At 44.4% G+C, this 17,443-nt stretch overlaps 1 protein-coding gene across 2 annotated transcripts in view; it reads right to left on the bottom strand.

The window, feature by feature from the left end:
• Window positions 1-17,443, bottom strand: part of RAD51B (RAD51 paralog B) — a 648,225-nt gene that overhangs the window by 30,151 nt on the left and 600,631 nt on the right. Inside the window, exon 11 of one of the 2 annotated variants that reach the window (XM_019551772.1) lies at window positions 9,449-11,169. The exons of the other annotated variant lie outside the window; for it this stretch is intronic. Within the exon in view, the coding sequence (XP_019407317.1) occupies window positions 11,027-11,169 (143 nt within the window). The 3' untranslated portion in view covers window positions 9,449-11,026. Of the gene's footprint in view, window positions 1-9,448; window positions 11,170-17,443 lie in introns of those variants that run through there. 2 annotated transcript variants of the gene reach the window in all.

Here is a 17,443-nt window from a genome sequence, read left to right as displayed (position 1 = left end):
GGGGGGCAGGTGCCTCTGGGTTGGGAGTGAGGGGCATCAGCAGGGCTGGGGGGGCAGGGGCTGTGGGTTGGGAGTGAGGGACACTGGAAGGGCTGGGGCAGAGGCAGGGCAAAGGCGTATTACTGCCCCCTCCACAATCATATACCTCTTTTCCCTCTCCTCCCAGGATCTGCCCTTCCCACCCCCTAAATGTCCTCTTTTTTGATCCTGGAAATATGGTAACCCCAATCCAAACCCCAGGGTCCCTGGGCCCTGGACTTGCATGTAGGATGTCTGCCACAGACTTAAGGAGTATTTGAAGCCTCAGACCGATGAGTCTGGGAAGGAGGATACTTGCCCAGTGGTGGAGCCACATGGACTTAAATGATTGAGTTCTCCTCAGTTGAAACTTGGAACTTGACTATTGGGCTTTGCCTAATAGAATTTGCAACTGATTTGGCCCGGGGGTGGGATTATAATGGGGGGTTGGCATTCTGATGTCGCAGTCATTGAGAAGTGAGGTATTCTCTCTTCAAATGCATGGAAAAATGCAACATGGCTCCAGACCAATCTCACTGTGGCCCGCCCACCTGTTTCTGGGCTAACCGCTGGCCTTCTTGCCCACCACGCTTTGTTGTTAATTATTTAATAGATGTTAATCAAGTGGGAGGCTGCCCACTTCTTGCCTCGATGCCAGGGGCCCCTATCTGTGACTTCATTCCTCCCCTATGCCACAGGGCAAGCCTCACAGATGTCATCCAGATGTTCTCACAATCACCGGCCCCACAATCCTAGTGTTGAACCCCTCTATGATCCCTCCAATCCGACGGCCTAATCCGCCTTCATCCTGGGCAGCATAGCTCCCTGAACTGCTTCCTCTTCCAGGTGTGGTCCCTCCAAGACCTTTGGCTCACTAGCCCTGGCCCACCTCCAGGTCAGTCTGAACCCCAGGCCCGCAGCTCTTGGGCGTTCCTTGCAGTGGGCCCTTTGACCCTTCCAGTCCTGGCCCCAGCATGAACCAGTTGAGGGAAGTCCAGACAGGCGTGAGTCTATAACTTCACTCCCTTTCTCTAGGGGTCCACCCTCCAGACCCTACAAAGGGGTAACCCACCCAGTTGTGGGGGCTAGGGGTTAAGGCACCCTGACCCACTTTCACCAGGGTGGTAACTGGCCTAGTATTTCCTGGGGGCTTCCACACAACTGGGAGCCCCACCAGGCCACTCACTCCTGGAAAGGTGCAGTTTTAGGTCATGCCCAGGACCAAGAGCCTCCTGACCATGCCCTACAGCTCCTCCCTTATCTCCAGATGATACCAGCAGCCCTTCAGCCAGGCAATGTTGTTGCCTAACCTCCAGCAGCAAAACTGCCCTGTTTATATGGGCAGCCCCAGGTTCAAAATGGCTGCCCTGATCAGGCACCTGGCAGCTGCCAGCTCCAGGCCCTTAAAGTGGCAGGCACCCACAGTGCCCTGCCACAGGTGTTTGTTCCCTATTGGAAGTCTGTTAGTGTTTTGTCTGCTTTAGAATGCCTCCAGAAAGGATGCTTCCTCCACTTCCTTTGGGACGTTATTCCACAGTGCAGCAACACTAATGGTCAGAACGTCTTTCCTTTCTTAATTTCATGCCATTATCCCTGATTTTATCTCTTCCACACAGGTTCTCTCATAAGCTGTTCATAGTAATGTTTTACTGATTAAATAAAAAGCTTTTTCCAGTCTCCTGTTAGACATTGACTGGACTTCAATTTCCAGTTTCCCTCTAGGAAAATATTTCTACAGCAGCTTTCACTAGAAGATCCCAAAGCTCATTACAAGCATTAAAGCTAAGGACAGAAATTACACATGAGTTAGTATAAGTGATCAGAAACCAGTCTAAATCTGAAACACAACGGAAGTTCAGTGCACATAAACCACTTTCAAAATGTCTGAAACCAATTTAAGACAAACCTGGATGGCTGTAGTATCAGACTTAACTGATTTAGGTTAAATCAGTTTATTGAACTTCTGTCCCAGATCCCCTCCAAATTCAAGGTAACTCACCATCGGCATCCCAAGAGACTTTGCACTTCCCAGCAACCCCCTTGCAGGGTGGGTTGGCTATCCTTGGCCCAAACTATCTCTTCCAGCAGAGCAGGGAAGTGTGCTCTAGCACCCTTCCCTCCCCCCTGGCTTCTCATCTGGGCCACTGCAGGCATGTGGCTGCATTTCTGGAATCAAAAGTGAATGTCTTTTCACTTGCTTATCAGTTCAATCTATGCAGTTTAGACTAACCTGCAAAGATTAAACTGAGTCAGCCTCAGGCTTTTTGGCTCTCTGTACTTAGCCCAATTAATTAAGCTTCACAACAGCTTTATAAAATAGGTATTATTATCTGAATTTTAGTTATGGCTAAGGAGAATTGTGGAGACATTGATAGGTGGCTTGATCCAGGCGATGGAGTTAGCTGGTGGGAGCACCTGGAAACAGAACCCAGAAGTCCCCTTCTCTAACCATACTGCCTGAAATTGCCAGTTGTCTCACATGAAATATACTGAGGCCCAGATCCGCTCTGCACTGCCTGCATTCTTCTTAAGTGACTGAAAAGTATTCAGCTCATTAAAAGCAAAGAAAGGAAATAATGTGAAAAGTTGTGTCTGTTTCTCTGTCATTTTCCCCCTCTGAGATGCAGAGACTTTTTCTGGTTTCTTTACTGTAGATATTGGCAGGCTTGAATTAAATAAAGTAGGAAAAAAATAACAAGCATATTTTGAGTGATTACTCAACTGGGGTCCTTTGTGACAGGAAATACAGCTGCGTGACTAACAGGCCTGACTTTCTCTTGGCTTCCTTCCCGCTTCAAAGTTCTTGTTTACTGCCCTGGCCAAAAAAAAAAAAAAAATTAAATTGCTAGAAGCTAGCAATTTTCCAGGAAAAAAAAAGATCTTTGCAAGAGGCAAAGGCAGTAAATCTTACAAAGATCAAGGGCTGCATAGCTCTCCCCCATCTATTCCTTTCAGCCTTCCAGGCTCTTGACTCGCGTCATATCTTCTCTAGCTCAGAACATGTGTCTAGCAGATATTTCTTTTTTGCTGAGAGGAGGGAGTATGTGAATAACATTTACAACATTTGACTCTGGAATTCATAAAGGAAAAACTAATTCCATTAAGGAAACCAGGGGCCTCCTTGGGTTCTTGCATTTTTATATGGCTGTTGTGTGCTCATAATCCATAATGACTTTGCTGTAAGTGTAAGTTACTATGAGACCTGACATATGGTACTCCCAACAAAAAGGGAATGTGTGGCTTTAAATGTTACTTGCTGTGGGAGTCTGCACTGGTGGGCTTCCTAGGTCAGTAGAGAGGGGCCAGCAACTGAACTACAAATCAGCTCCACTGATTTAGGGGACAATTGGATAGGAATCCTAATGACAGGATCTTGTCTCTATAATATGCTGATCCCCAGATTATAGAAACATGGGCTAGAAGGAGCCTTAAGGGTCATCTAGTGCAACCCCTGTGCACAGATGCAGAGTTCATCCCCTCTGACAGTAAATTATGATACCATAGGATGCACAAGTAGGATCTTCTTGCAAAACACCAGTGGGATTTGCAAATAGGAGGGACTGCAGCATTTGGCCCAGCAGCAGTGGGACCAGAAGGTGTGAGGGGGAACTTGGTCTGTTAACTTTATGTGCTCCTTTTAAACCGAGTTCTCTTCAAAAAAAAAACAAAACCAACCCTAGATAATCTACTTGCTTGTCTTGAGTAATGCTTTTAAAACAGACAGTGCTGTGCTTGCTGCTTTCCATGCAGGCAAAAAGATAAAGGATATAGTCCTGATACCAGTGAAGTCAAAGGGTGTATTGCTAAAGTCTTGTCCTGGGTGCTTTCCACACCACTGGTGCCCCAGTAACTTCACAGAGTCTTGCCTGCACGGCTAAAGTATGCAGAACGCGGCCCCAGGTTTGATGGCTATAAAAGAGAGTTCTTCAAGTGGTACTGAATTTTGGAGAAGAGAAGAGCAAAGTAAACAAAGGGAATTGCTCATGAGAACACTATTTCCAAAGAATCCAGAGTATTTCTATAGTTACTTTCTATAGTTACCAGTTTGGATATTTTTTCCTGCCCTTGTTTCCTTAATGAGGCAGGATCCACTGTTTTTACCTTAACCTTAAGTTATCCCTTGATGCAGGGATATTACACGTTCTTTCACTTAATGCTTGAAAAGAGTGGTCTGTTGTGAGACTAAGTTCATGAATGTGTGGAGAGCACCTGGAGCTCCTGGGATGGAGAGCTGCATAATATTATAGAGAAATACAGAATATTATTCAAATATAATGGTTAATTGCTGGCCCTCATGGGGATGGCCTGGGTAATTTTGGGAAACTTAATCCCAATATCAGTGATTACTGCAGACACTAAGATCAAATTCCTTCCCATAGTTTCAAGTGGTGACATTTTTTTTTCTTTACCGTCAAAAAAGGTACCACACTATTGTACCTGGTACAGAATTGTCACCCCTGTGGTATGCCTTTAAGGCCTAAAATTCTAGGGTTACCATACATCTGGGTTTTCCCAGACATGTCCTCTTTTTTGGACCCCCATCCTCGTGTCTGGACAGGTTTTTAAAATCAGAGCAAATGCCAGCAGGCAAGGTCAAGGGTCACATGCTCCCCACAGGGGCCCCAGCCAGGCAGAGACATTGTGTGGGTCTGGGTGTGGGTGTGTGCTGAACTGTCCCTAGGGGTGTGCGGGGCCCAGGGCATATCAGCCTGTGTGAGGCCAGGGGGTGGTGGATGGCAGCCACGGCAGAGTTGTCGGTGCACAGCAGCTGTGGCAGGGCCTGTATGGCATTGTTTATGGGGGTCCCCCCAAAACGCGGGGCCTGGGACAGTTGCCCGGATTTACACCCCCACCCAGAGATGGCTCTTGCTGTGCGCAACGTGGGAGCTGCTTGGGCAGCAGGGCTGGAGGAGCAAGGGGCTGTGGTCCAGAGTGCAGGACACTGGCAGGGCTGGGGGGCAGGGGGCATTGGGTCAGGAGTGAGGGGCACTGGCAGGGCTGGGGGACAGGGCCTATGAGTCAGGAGTGAGGGGTACCAGCTGTAGGTTGGGCGTGAGGGGGGGCTGGGGCTTAGGAGTGAGGGGCAGAAGCAGGGCACAGGCATATTGCTGTTCCCCTCCCCACCAATCATATGCCCCTGCTCTCTTTCCTCCCCCTCCCACAGGTGTCCTCTTTTTTGATACTTGGTAACCCTATACAATTGTCAAACAGAGCCTGGGTGGGACGCCACATGTTGGTAGTATTCACAGAGGGCTGAATACTACTAACAGCAACAGAAGAAAGCAGATAGTTCTTTTTTATTCCTGGTACCACCACATAACTGTGGTACCACACATAACATAGCTGAAGCACTAAGAAATCCTCTGTGAGGGAGAAGGACGAGTTAGAAGTCCTACTAGAACAGAAACTCTTTGGAAATGTGGCAAACTGGAGATAGTTTCAACTCCATATATGCAGGCAACAGGTATTGGTAGGCAGGCAGCAAGTAGTCCTATGTACTAACAATCAGGAGACTAAATTACACCAAAGAAATTTGAAGAGTGTTGTACTCATTCTAAGAATGAAATATATGAGTGATACAAGTTCAAATGGGAGTGCAAAATAAAGGTGAAGCCACAGGAGAGAGGTCGTTTTGAGATATGAGAGTTCTTCACAGGAAATCAGATCGTGCTTTTGATTTGGAATAAAACGGCAAGGGGAATTCTGGGCCACCTCCCAATAGATTCATTCTGAACAAAGAGTTTAACCCAAGCTGAAGAAGTCACCCTGCCTGGAAGCAAGCTTATGAGGAATGACAGTGAACATGCAATAGAGAATCCAAAATGTTACAAAAGACATGATGGCAGAAAGATACGTGGTTCTCAAATTTGACATCCAGCAAAAACAACAGGTTGATCTGTATGCACTCTGACAAACAACACAATAATGGTCAGGCAAGGAAAGATGGTAGAAATGTAATGGAGTACAGCCCTTTGCAAGAACTTGCAAGCCCAAGAAAAAGTGTGTACTGCCTAAAAAATGGGGAAGATGATGACAGCACCGCTCGTTCAGATGAATTCTTCACAGGAGTATTGGACAGTGTGGCAATAGAAGGTTGTTAGATTGCCATCCTGAAAGCAAATGCAATATTTGCTAATATTAAGTAGGACACCAGTGCACAAGATAACGTGTTGCCACACAGTGTTATTAACTCCAATTAAAAAAGCATAATGATTGGAGGTGAAGGGTTTAAAGTAGTGAGTTTAAAGGTACAGGTAAATAACAGATGGGAAAAAGCATAACTTGTAATAGCAAGAGAAAAAAGAATGCCAGCTATTGGATTAAGAATTTGTTAAGATTTGGTCTCGTTAAAAGAGCATGCTTGTTGGAGGGGGAAAGGATCAAAGAGTTGAAGAGTTTGAAGGTGTCCCACAATTTGCACCTCAACCAAGTTTCCCTTCCCTGAGGCAGAAGCTAAAGGAGAATCTGAATAGGCTTATATCTCTGGGAATCATCAAGTGAGTTCAGAAGCCAGAGTGGGGATGTGTATGGGTCACTATAAAATAAAAGATACCCTTAGCATATGCATCAACCTAAAAGGAATTATCTAAAAATGTAAAAGGGAAACATTCTCCACTACCCACAAGGAGAAAAATCTTTGGAAACAATGGCCTATGCCAAATATTTCTGTATGCTTCATGCATCAGGAGGGTTCTGGCAGGTGCTCTCAAAATACAGAATATACATTTCTGCATATTCAACAGCACCTTTGGGAGAAAGTACTTCTGCAAACTGCTTTGGATTGCAATTCACACTCAAGGCATTTAATTAAAATGATAATAAAACGTTGATGCCACAGGGAATACTAATGTTTACAGAAATGATGTTTTGATCTGGGAAAAACCAGTAAAAGGGCATGGCCAGAAAGTCTAAGCCCATGATTCTCAGCCAGGGTGTCAGAGCACCTTGGGGTGCCTTGAGATTCTTTCAAAGGTGCCATGGGGTGCCTTGCAATGTTAGCACTATTAGATATGCAAACATAATTTACAAGGTAAAGCCAGAGTTTTCAAATAGGAATCCATAGCATTAAACACTTTTTGAACTGTTCTGGTCTTTGCAACAGATGAACTGCTCTATTATTTTATCTAGTCAACAAAACAAGTGAAAACTAAGAGCTGGCATTCTCCTATGGGTGCCTAAAGTCTATTAAGGGTGCTTCAGATCTATCAAAGGGTCCCTCAACTCTAAACAGGTTGAGAAAAAAACAGAGCTTCTAAACACACAACACAAAAAATGATAATTCCTCACAGTGGAAATAACATAAGTCTGTGAGGGGTTAACACAGCAAGGTGGATGGGTATAGTATAGTAACATTGATTATAACAATCCCATCACTAACATGCCTCAATAAACAAGGAAAGGAGGCACAATGGTTCCTTGGAATGGTGAAGTATGTAAGGAAATCTGTACCTAATCTACATGCTTGATATATGAACCTGAGAACACTTTTGCAAAAAGATGCCCAATGGCCATGGGTTCAAATGGGTTTGTGGAAAATGATGCCAAAATATTAACACACCTACTGAAAAATGGTGCAGAGTCAGACTCTGATCCATATCTAGCTCTGCTGAATTAGAGGGTAGCACCTACTGATGTGTTGTTCAACTGAAAACAACAATGTGCACATTATTAGAAACCAATGTCACCCGCTGGGACTTGTGGAAACATAAAGGGACAGATTAAGTATTCCAGGAGCTGCTACAACTTCATAAAAATGACACTATGTGTTTCTGTCCTGATAAGCAATGGTAACAAGCTGGAGTGATATTATTACAGGAGAGTTTACACTGGGATTAGAGGTGGTTATTCCAGATTGTTCCACAATAAAGAGAACAAGGCAACATCTCTAGATCCCAGGAGAGAGGGACAAATTCATCTCTAAGTCTAGTGTTTTGCCCACCAAGTGAGTGGCACCCAACTCTTTTCCCTCTCAGGTCAGATGAATGGTGCCAAGTCCATCCATGAGCTGGATACATCCAGTGAGCTTGATCCTGTGTGTGCGGTGGCAAAGCAGACCCTAATCTGGCTCCAGTAGAACAGATTTCTAGTAAGCACCTTAAGTACTTAGGGGTGACTGAACACAACTGCGTTCCTGTCTGGAGGCTGTACTTCAGCCATGGTGATTCATGTCTATGTACCCGCACAGGGCTTTGGGATCCTTCAAGCTGAAAGGTATCGTACAGAAACAGGTGCTATATGAGCTGTACAGAAACTCTTATCTCCTTTTCATTCTTTCTTTTCTTGCTATGTGTAATTCTATACATCTCCTTTCAGGCTGCGTTGGAACACGACAGGGTGTTGATTTCAGAAATGCCAGCAGAAAAAATGCCTTTGAAGGAAATAGTTACCCTGCATACAGTACTCCTATGCTCACAAAGACTTAATATTTAGTTTTTCAATGATTGGTTAACATGTGGCTGCCAGCATTTTGGCTACATTAATATGGTTTCAACTCTGGCTGCATGAACATCACTAGTTAAGTAGCAGGTTCCATGTGTTGCACTCCATCATGCAGTGGTGTGTTTCTAGGGTTTCAGCCCCACTCTGCTTTCATTTTTTACTCCCACACATTCCTTCCCTAAAACGTCTCTCCTCATCTTTCTCTTCAGCTAAAGAAATTCAAGCAGAAGCGACTTAACCTATACACAAACACTTCCAAATTTTTCTCATATTTGAGAAGCATTTTGATTGATTTGTTCCCACCCTTCACTAAAACCCTGATTAGTCTATTCAACAGGAGTAAAAAGACTTGCTGGGTTGTTCAGCAGTTAAAGAGGGGAATCAGATTGGTTGAGGCCAATATTACCCCTCTTATAATTCTACTGAAATCAACAGCCACACCAGGGCTGAATCTCAGTACAGGCAGTCCTTGACTTAAGACGTTTCGAGTTGCAACGAACAGCACTTACAACGTTTATAAATTGACACCCTATTTCAACTTTCTGACATCAGTTTCCATTTTTAAATGTGATGCCATGCAAGCAAACAAGTTCGCTGCATCGCCCATCTCTCTGGAGAACATCTGGTTAAACTTCCTTGGACACTTTCTTTAAGAAAGCAGACAAGGCTCCAGAAAAACCTACAGCCGAGACTCCTGAGAAGACTCCAGACAAGAGCCCTTCAAAAAGTCCAACCAAGAGCCCTGCAAAAAGTCCAGCAAAGTCACCTCCAAGAAGTCCTTCCAAATCAATATGATTGCTATTTACAATATAAATACATTCATGTAGCTATATTTCTCATCTACAATTGATTGAGTACAAAATTCTGGGTTATTTTTAGTGAAAATAGGGTATCGGGCCTTGGTTCAGGAACCAATCCCCCACTTATAACATTGTTCCTATGGGAAAATCGGTTCTAAGCTATGACGTTTCGACTTAAGATGTGTTTTTCAGGAACCAGTTGTGTCTTAAGTCCAAGGACTGCCTGTATCTATTCCCTGCCATGACACTGACTTGTTGTGTGACCTTGCATAAGTTATATTCTCTGAGCCAACTCCATCCAAGGTATAAATCCACCGTTTTAAGCAGGAATTGAATGACGTGCAGTGCCTTGGATTCCTAGCCTGTAATACAGAGAGAGTTCATCCTCCTACAGGAGGTACTGCTCAGTTTTATTAATAGTTTTGAACACCTCTGAAAACTTTGGATGAAAGGTGTCATTTTAGTGCAAAGTATTCTGTATCCTTCCTTCCTTTTTTAGTGATGTTCCTCTGTTCTGGTACTGTGCCCTCACATTCCTAAGTTAAGCTTGCTTCAGGGATTTTATTCCATTTTAGCTTAAAATCACTGTTTGCTTCCTACATGAAGACACTGGAATGCTTCTTTTAACACAGAGAATCTCAACTGTTCAGATAGTTTGGACCCCAGGCAGCTGCAGGTTATCTTCATCTGACCCTCCACCTCAGCCTCCCAAGTACGTGCAGAGAGAGAGGGTAGAAAAGCTTTCTACGTGTACATTTTGTGCCTATCCCAGCACTGTTTGTTTTGGTATTATACACAGTATATGAAATCCTTTTGGAAAATGTCAGCCAGGCTGCTCTCTGAATATACTTCAACATGTAAAATAATTCTACATAGATTAGAAGCTTTGGGCTGCCGAGATAACTATACTTGGGTTGTTTTACTGCAGGTTTCTAGTAAGGCGTGTGTGTGAGATGATTCCTGTGTGTGTTATACATTGGCCTAGCCTCAGGGTTTGAGCTTCGAGCTGTAGGCAATAGCACACCCAAATTCTAAACCTACACCCTTTCTGAGGCCTTGTGCAAGGAGGCTCTCTATTTTGTCATCTGCAAAATGGGGACAGTGATCCCCTGTGTCACAGGGGTTTTGTGAAATTCAGTAAACCAACATTTCTAAAAGGTTTTGCAAATGTTACAAATATGCAACAGCAAAGAGCTCTGTGCCATTTCATTTTAAAAGAGAAGAGAGAGGGTGCATTCAGTTCTTGCTAGGTTACTATTATGTGCTATTTGCAACACCTAGTGCTCCTTTATGCTAAAGTTTATATTAGTTCATTAAATTGTGCAAGCAGAATTCACAAGCAAGACCACCCCTACAGCTGCTTTGCAGTTTGAGAATGGAGGATGGCAGGGTTTAAAAAGCAGGTAACAGCCGGGCAAATAAAAGGGGGAGAACTGCTGCTGGAAGCTTTGAAATAAAAAAGTTAATTCTATGCAAACTCTTTGTCTGCCTCCTCAGACCAGCTCTGCGACAAGGCGCATTCACAATGCATCCAGGATACAATTGTTCAGCTTCAAAAATTAGGGAAAGGCCATCAAGCACATGCCAGACAAGTTTTAGGTGTCCATAGATACCCACTAACGCTAGTATTTCCCTCTCCCTTTCAGTGAAGCACAGGAGTTAGAAAAATACCACCCAGTAAAGGTCTCCATGAAATGAGCAGTTGAGGAAAAAAGACTGTGAAGAGTAGCAGATGGTACAGCATATTCAATTAAGGATGATTTTACCTACTACAAAGCATACTGGACCTGATTAACACTTGTTCTATGGCACTTTTGTGCAGCGGAATTTCCGTAGTGAAGAGGAAAGTCTCTTATAGCTATATCTGATGGGGGATCTTGGGGCCCCTTGCCCAGGAAGCTGACACTGGTCCCTGGAGGGAAGGAGGAATGACTGGACTATTTCTATGTTTGATTTAATCCCAATTACCTATGGGGCCACGTGGACCATACGGGCTCCTGGCAGCTTGGTTACAAGGTAGACTATAACCCAGAGCCCCCAGCAGTGGTGTAATGCTACCTTTGTTTCACCATGGCTTTTGGGTGCAGAGATGGATCTGGCACACAGACTCTGAGTTCCATCAATCCAGGTATGACTGCTCACAAGTCACAGTTGTACTGCTCATTATGGATGCATATGAGCATGCTATTACTTTTTCATTTATTCCTGTAAATCGGTCAAATCACCCAAACCTTGACAATAGGACTCTGAAAAAAATAAGAGCCAAACACACACACACGGCTAGTGGGACTAGGATTATTACGGTAATTTGGAGAAAAAAATCTGAAGAAGTTGCCAGGTTGGATAAAGAGCAAGATGCTGTCATCTTGATGTGGCCAGAGCTCTTGCCAGGAAAGACATTTGCACCTGGTTTGACTGGAAATCCACTGGGCAGAAGAGCCTTTTTTGTATATTTCTATTACCATCAGGATGGCAATGGTTCCCTTGCACGTACTCAAATGCCCAAGAGGCCAAAGCCAAGAGTTCCTCAAGGAGGTCAGTTTTTATATAGTAAAGCAAACAGTCGGGCTCAATGTTTTTTTATTGAGGCTCTTGGCATCTGGCCCTGTTGTTCGCAATCTTTAATTTGTACTGTGGCTTCCTTTTCCCCTACTGCATTCCTACTCAGTCCCATTTTCCCACATGCTTCCTTCTCAACTTCACTTCTTAAGGAGTTCTCACTCACTTCAGACGTACACTTCTGTCTAGCCCACACATACCTGCTGTTCCCTCACCATTTATTCCTGTAAATTACTGACACCAGAAATGCAAAAACCTTGACAATAAGCTTATGAAGGAAAAAAAATGGGCCAATTTATCTTTGGTGGAAAATGACTGACATTAACAGAATAGCTCTGGAATGAATTTATCTTTATACATTTATAGAAATGAATATACGCCAGCTTGACCCCTCTTTGGCTGTGAGGCTATAGCCCAGGGTGGGTGCTTTTGTCCTATTTTAGATAGAGTCACTGTACCACACTTGTGGTGGGATGCATCAAGAATTACACAGGCTGGCCCTGTGTTAAAGCCAATTATTACACAACTTCCACAATAAAAAGACAAGACACAAATTAAATAAAGTCATAGGGGGTTTTTTGGTGGGGAAAGGGGCATGGAAGGAGTTAGTTTGCTGGGGGGTTTTTTAATCCAAACCGAAGAAGGAAAAATGATGGCACTTTTCAGTATTACAGCAGCTCAAATGCTGTGAATTGTAGAAGAGAAACCGAAGAGGCCAACGTGTAAATAAACTTCTCATTTAAAATCACAGCAAAATCCAAAGGAAAGCAAACAGCAACACAGCAGCAACTTATTAACAAGAGAGAGACTGGATGGCTCAAGGTTAGTAATAAAAGACAAACACTTCTTTTCTCAGCTAAGAAACCCAAATTGCTAGTGGCTAAAAATTATCTAGTGCATAGCTGGTGGCCTCTTTAAATGATTGGGTGGTCTTAGTCCAGTTCACAATGATCAGATACCCATGTTACAAGTGGCACAAATGGTTCTCCTTGGCAGTCTTGGAAAAGAGGACACAGATGGAACAAGCTGAGCCACAAGTGTTGACATATTTGCATCCCAGTTCCCTGTGTTGTACCCAGCCTGGAACTAAGCAGAAGACTTCAATTCCCAGTTTCTATAGATCATAGTACATAATGGAGAGAGGCAACTAATATACCTGGTTGTCACTGAATCTCCAACCTGAATGACCAACTATCCCTTTCCAGCCGGGTTAACTAGAGCTGACCTTTGGCATGATTCTGGAGCACAGCTTGAACTTACACCTTTGGAGAGGAAGACACCTCATCTGCTTTGCCACCACACCTCTCCAATACTCTTTACCCAGCTCTACATCCATTAATGAAATGGAAGCTTCTCTTCTTAAACATTTGCACAGGGAGGGGAAGTCGGGCAGTCTCAGGACAGATTCAGCTGGCATAAATCAACATAGCTTGTTAAAGCTAATCGAGCTTTGCTGATTTATACCAGCTGAGGATTTGGCCAATTCCCTTTTGGAGCCATCTCCTCTCCTCTGTAAAATCTGAAATTTTGAGAAACTAGGGGAGAACTGAAAGATGTAGAGCATTTATGGGCAAACGCTTCAATGCAAAACAAATGTCGGCTCACTGCACGTAAGCTGAAATAATACAGCCGTTATTAGAACTGCGCCGCAATAAAATGAGTTGGATGAGTCAACCAGCAGTGTGTCTAATCTCTGCTGGCTGCCTTTCCGGTCCCCAGGCTCCCCCATCTATTTTTATCTCTCTCTCTTTTTTTTTAATATGCTTTTTGTTTTACAAGTAATCAATCTAAGGATCTGCGGTCCCCTGTGTGCGCTGATGCCAGAAGGCCATTCAGAATTCAGTACCTTACCACACAGCTATTAGTATGTGGACTATGGAGCTTGGGATTCAGATCAAGTGAACACGGTAGTACTCAGGAGTGTGGCAATGAATGCAAACTCCAAGAAGCAGGGCAGTAATGGCAGCCTTCAGGGCAGTGGTACTGACTGCACCCTCTGGCTGCTTGGCACAACTGGCACGAACATGCCACTAGCATAGAAGTGTGGCACACTACCTCCCAGAGCACAGCAAGGACAGCTGCGTCCACGAACTTGGGATACTGCTGGAGCATGCTGCAGCTCTTCTGGACTATAGCATTCTCTCTTTTTCATAGTGTCAGATACCAGCTTCAAAATCTATGAGCCATGGTCTGCTATTATTGCTCAATGTACGGATTCCATCTGCCCCATTGGGGCATTTGCTTTCGGAAGCACACCAATGGCTGCTACCTTCAGAGACCTGTATCTACCTTTCCCTTGAGGATTTGTCTGGGGGCACTGGAAAGGGGCAATAGCCCTTCATTTTTTACGAGTCCAGCCTTGTGAGCATTTTGGCTCAGAAGTGACAAGCAAAGCACTAGTAGAGTTTCCAGAAAGGAGCTGGATATAAACATTTACTGTATGACACGGGTCAGAGTAGCCAGGCATCCACTGGTATTTTTTTTGTGTTTGTGGGTGTGTCATGTTCATGAATGCATTTTTACTACTGCACATTAAGTTTAGTACCTGTAATATGGGGTACTACATAAAGGCACATTAGGCTGCCCTAATGTGTAGTTGCAGAAGCAAATACCTTTTTTGTGACACAATGCACAGTAAACTAATTCTACTGCACCTTAGCATATTAGCACTGCTTTTGCCATGGCTTTTTAATGCACAGTAGAATAGGCTACTGTGCATTAAAGCGCATGTGTAGATGTGCTCTGTAAGTAGCTCCCTAGTCAATCTCCTATCAGCTTGTGAATGGAGACTGGTTTGATTCAGCCCAGTTCCACTTCAGCTTTCTCAAAAGGTGCACACAGGGGAGAAGACCAAACAAATAAAAGATGGTTGGTGCACTAAGCTCTTCCTGAGCAAGACACCGACATAGAATTTTATCCACTTCAAAATAATCATTTAGTTTGTGGAATGGATAAAGGAGAGTAGGAGGAGCCCATTCTCCTGCAACCCCCAAACAACATTTGACTTATAGGAACTTTAAGATAAAAACAGAAACTTGCAGGGTAAATGGCAAGGAAGTTTTCCAGCTCATATGTATGTCAATAAAGACAAACTGAAAAAAGGCATCAAAAGGCTGAGAGGTTTGTTCAGATAACCCTGGCTGGTGGCTGAAAGTCATGTATGCTTCTTGTGCCCACGGATCTGGGGACTGGTCATCTGGTAAGGATGACTGTTCTTGAAGCTTTTTGGTGTTCCTAGGACCAGGCTGAATCAAGGGGTACAGACAGAAGTGCAGCTCCAAACTATAACTCAAAACGATTTTTGCAAAGCGTTCTGAGTTACAACATTACCCCAGACCAAACAGAAGTTCATTTTTGGTACCTGGGGAGAGGGGAATCTAGCTGAAGCCTGCAGCCAAGTTCCCACAGCAATGGCCAGGCCCTCTGCCAGTGCTGGCTGTTTTCAGAATAGTGGGGGGAAAGGCAGTGGAGGGAGCTAAGTCTGGGGGCTCCCCAGCTGGTGCTGAAGGGTCGAGTGGGTGTATTGGAGCCCCCCGACCCACCCTCCAGGGGGCAATGAAAAACCCACAAACTCCCTTTACTCCTTTCCCCCCTCCCATTCTGAAAACAGTGACAGGCTGGGAGCTGCCCAGACACAAGTTACAAAAGATGCTACATTTTAAAATGTCTTTATCTATAACTCATGCAACGAGGGGTCAGATTTTAACTCAATCTGCCATTTTTAAGCTGTCCATAACCATGTATTTGTGTTTGGTTACAGCTATAAACTGTTTTCTGTGGCCAGATCGGGCAAGAATTGTCACTTCTCTCTGTACCCCTGGTATCCACAGGCAGCTACTCACTTGACCTAACAGTAAATCCACTTTTTGCAAACCAGAGCTGATCCCAGCCACCTGGCCATGCACCCTGCCTGCATGGGTCCCACCCCGGCAGTGGGTGTGGGGCAGATGGCCCGGGGTGCCCGGACAATAGGGCTGGGTCCGGCAGCGGCAGCCAGAAGAAGCTGCTGCCACAGCTGCTGGGAAATGGTGTCTGGCCGATGTGGCCATGGCCGGGTCTGGCCTGCAGGCCATATTTTGTCCACCCGTCTAACCACTCAAGGGGAGGGCAAACAGAAATTGCTAGGCAGGCCAATGGGAGCTATACTGATATGTAACACTTATCACTGGTTTCACTGGTTGGGTGCGCTGGCAGTCTCCTGAAAAACATGTGGGTGAAATGTTAGAATCACAGCATTCCTGCCTCATGTAGTGCCTGTAGTGAATGAGGATCCTATTATAGCAGCTGTTATTTTCCTAACATATATCTGTGCTCTTTAAATGCTTTTGCTACAAACGCACACACTGCTAGCTACCTGAAGTTCATATGTGCTGAGAAACATTTGCTAATCTGGTACTGAGATGGCTGATGTTTTAACACTAGATACAAACTACAGGTTTCCCTCGCTTGATGCTGCACATGCATTCCTGGAAAACAGCGTATAACTCGAATCTTCATAAAAGAAACCCACTTTACAATGTAACAAATAGGGACATGTTCCAAGACCTTGACTGTACTGACCCCCAGACCCATTTCTACCACTTTTACAAGACTATTTTGGTACTCACCAACAGCAGACAGTACACACAAGCATAGGGCACTATCATAATGTGGATGGCAACTACAGAAACACGTCACAGACAAAGAGCGAGGAGCACAAATCCACACGAGAGACTATCTTTTGGTGCATGTCACTCCCACAATGCACCGCACAAAGCAGCTGACTGCGGGCTTCCACCACATCAAATGCGTAAGAGTGAATTTACCTCACATATAACAAATTTTTGGTATAAAAATGGTCACTGCATAAGAGTGAATCCACACATACAGAACCCGCATAAAGTGAGGGAAACCTGTATTGTGATGCTAGCATGCAGCAGCCCCTCCTGTTCCAGGCCTACGTGCTTCAGGGAGCAAGGGAGACAGGGATAACAGATTTAATTTCAGACCTTCACTTTCTAGGCATCCCCAAGGGACATACATATTTCCTATATAAAGTTCAGTCTGTTTGCAATTAAACCTCTCTCCTTTGCTTATTTCCGGATAGATCAAAAATAGCAAATTCAACTTACTCTTGGACTTCATGAGATAAACAAAGCCACCACTTCCAGGGATATAAAAATACTGATCAAGTTTATGGATCTTGGAAGGCTGAATTTTCTTTGTGAACTTTTTGTGCTGAACTAAGTTAAGATATAAACAGATAACAAGCAGCTGGGGCTCCCTTTTAGGAACGGCAGAAATTGCAAGGAACCTGTCTCTTAGTTTCACTTTTAAATTAAGCCAGTTTTGACAGAAATTGCCACATTATTGTCCTGGAGACTGCAATCCTCTCTTTATATGGAAAACAGGTATGGGCCAGGGCAACTGCAGGGCAAACCTCTCCCTCAAACCACACCAACCATGAATCAGTTCTAAGGCTATGTCCACATTCATATTTAGGGCTGACTCTGGGATAGCCCTAACGCAGCCCAAGTCCTAAAAGCCACCGCTCCCTAGCTGCATCCTACACCTGGTAGGCCACACCAAAGCCACTCGTATTTATGCTCCTTACTTGTGAAGCAGAGCCCTTCTGAAAATTAGTCTCG

Source organism: Crocodylus porosus, unplaced genomic scaffold, assembly GCF_001723895.1.
Source record: "Crocodylus porosus isolate Cpor-Errol unplaced genomic scaffold, CroPor_comp1, whole genome shotgun sequence".
NCBI classification, from domain to species: domain Eukaryota; kingdom Metazoa; phylum Chordata; order Crocodylia; family Crocodylidae; genus Crocodylus; species Crocodylus porosus.
Note: the sequence above shows the minus strand (reverse complement) of the source record. Positions and strands in the feature narration are given on the sequence as shown.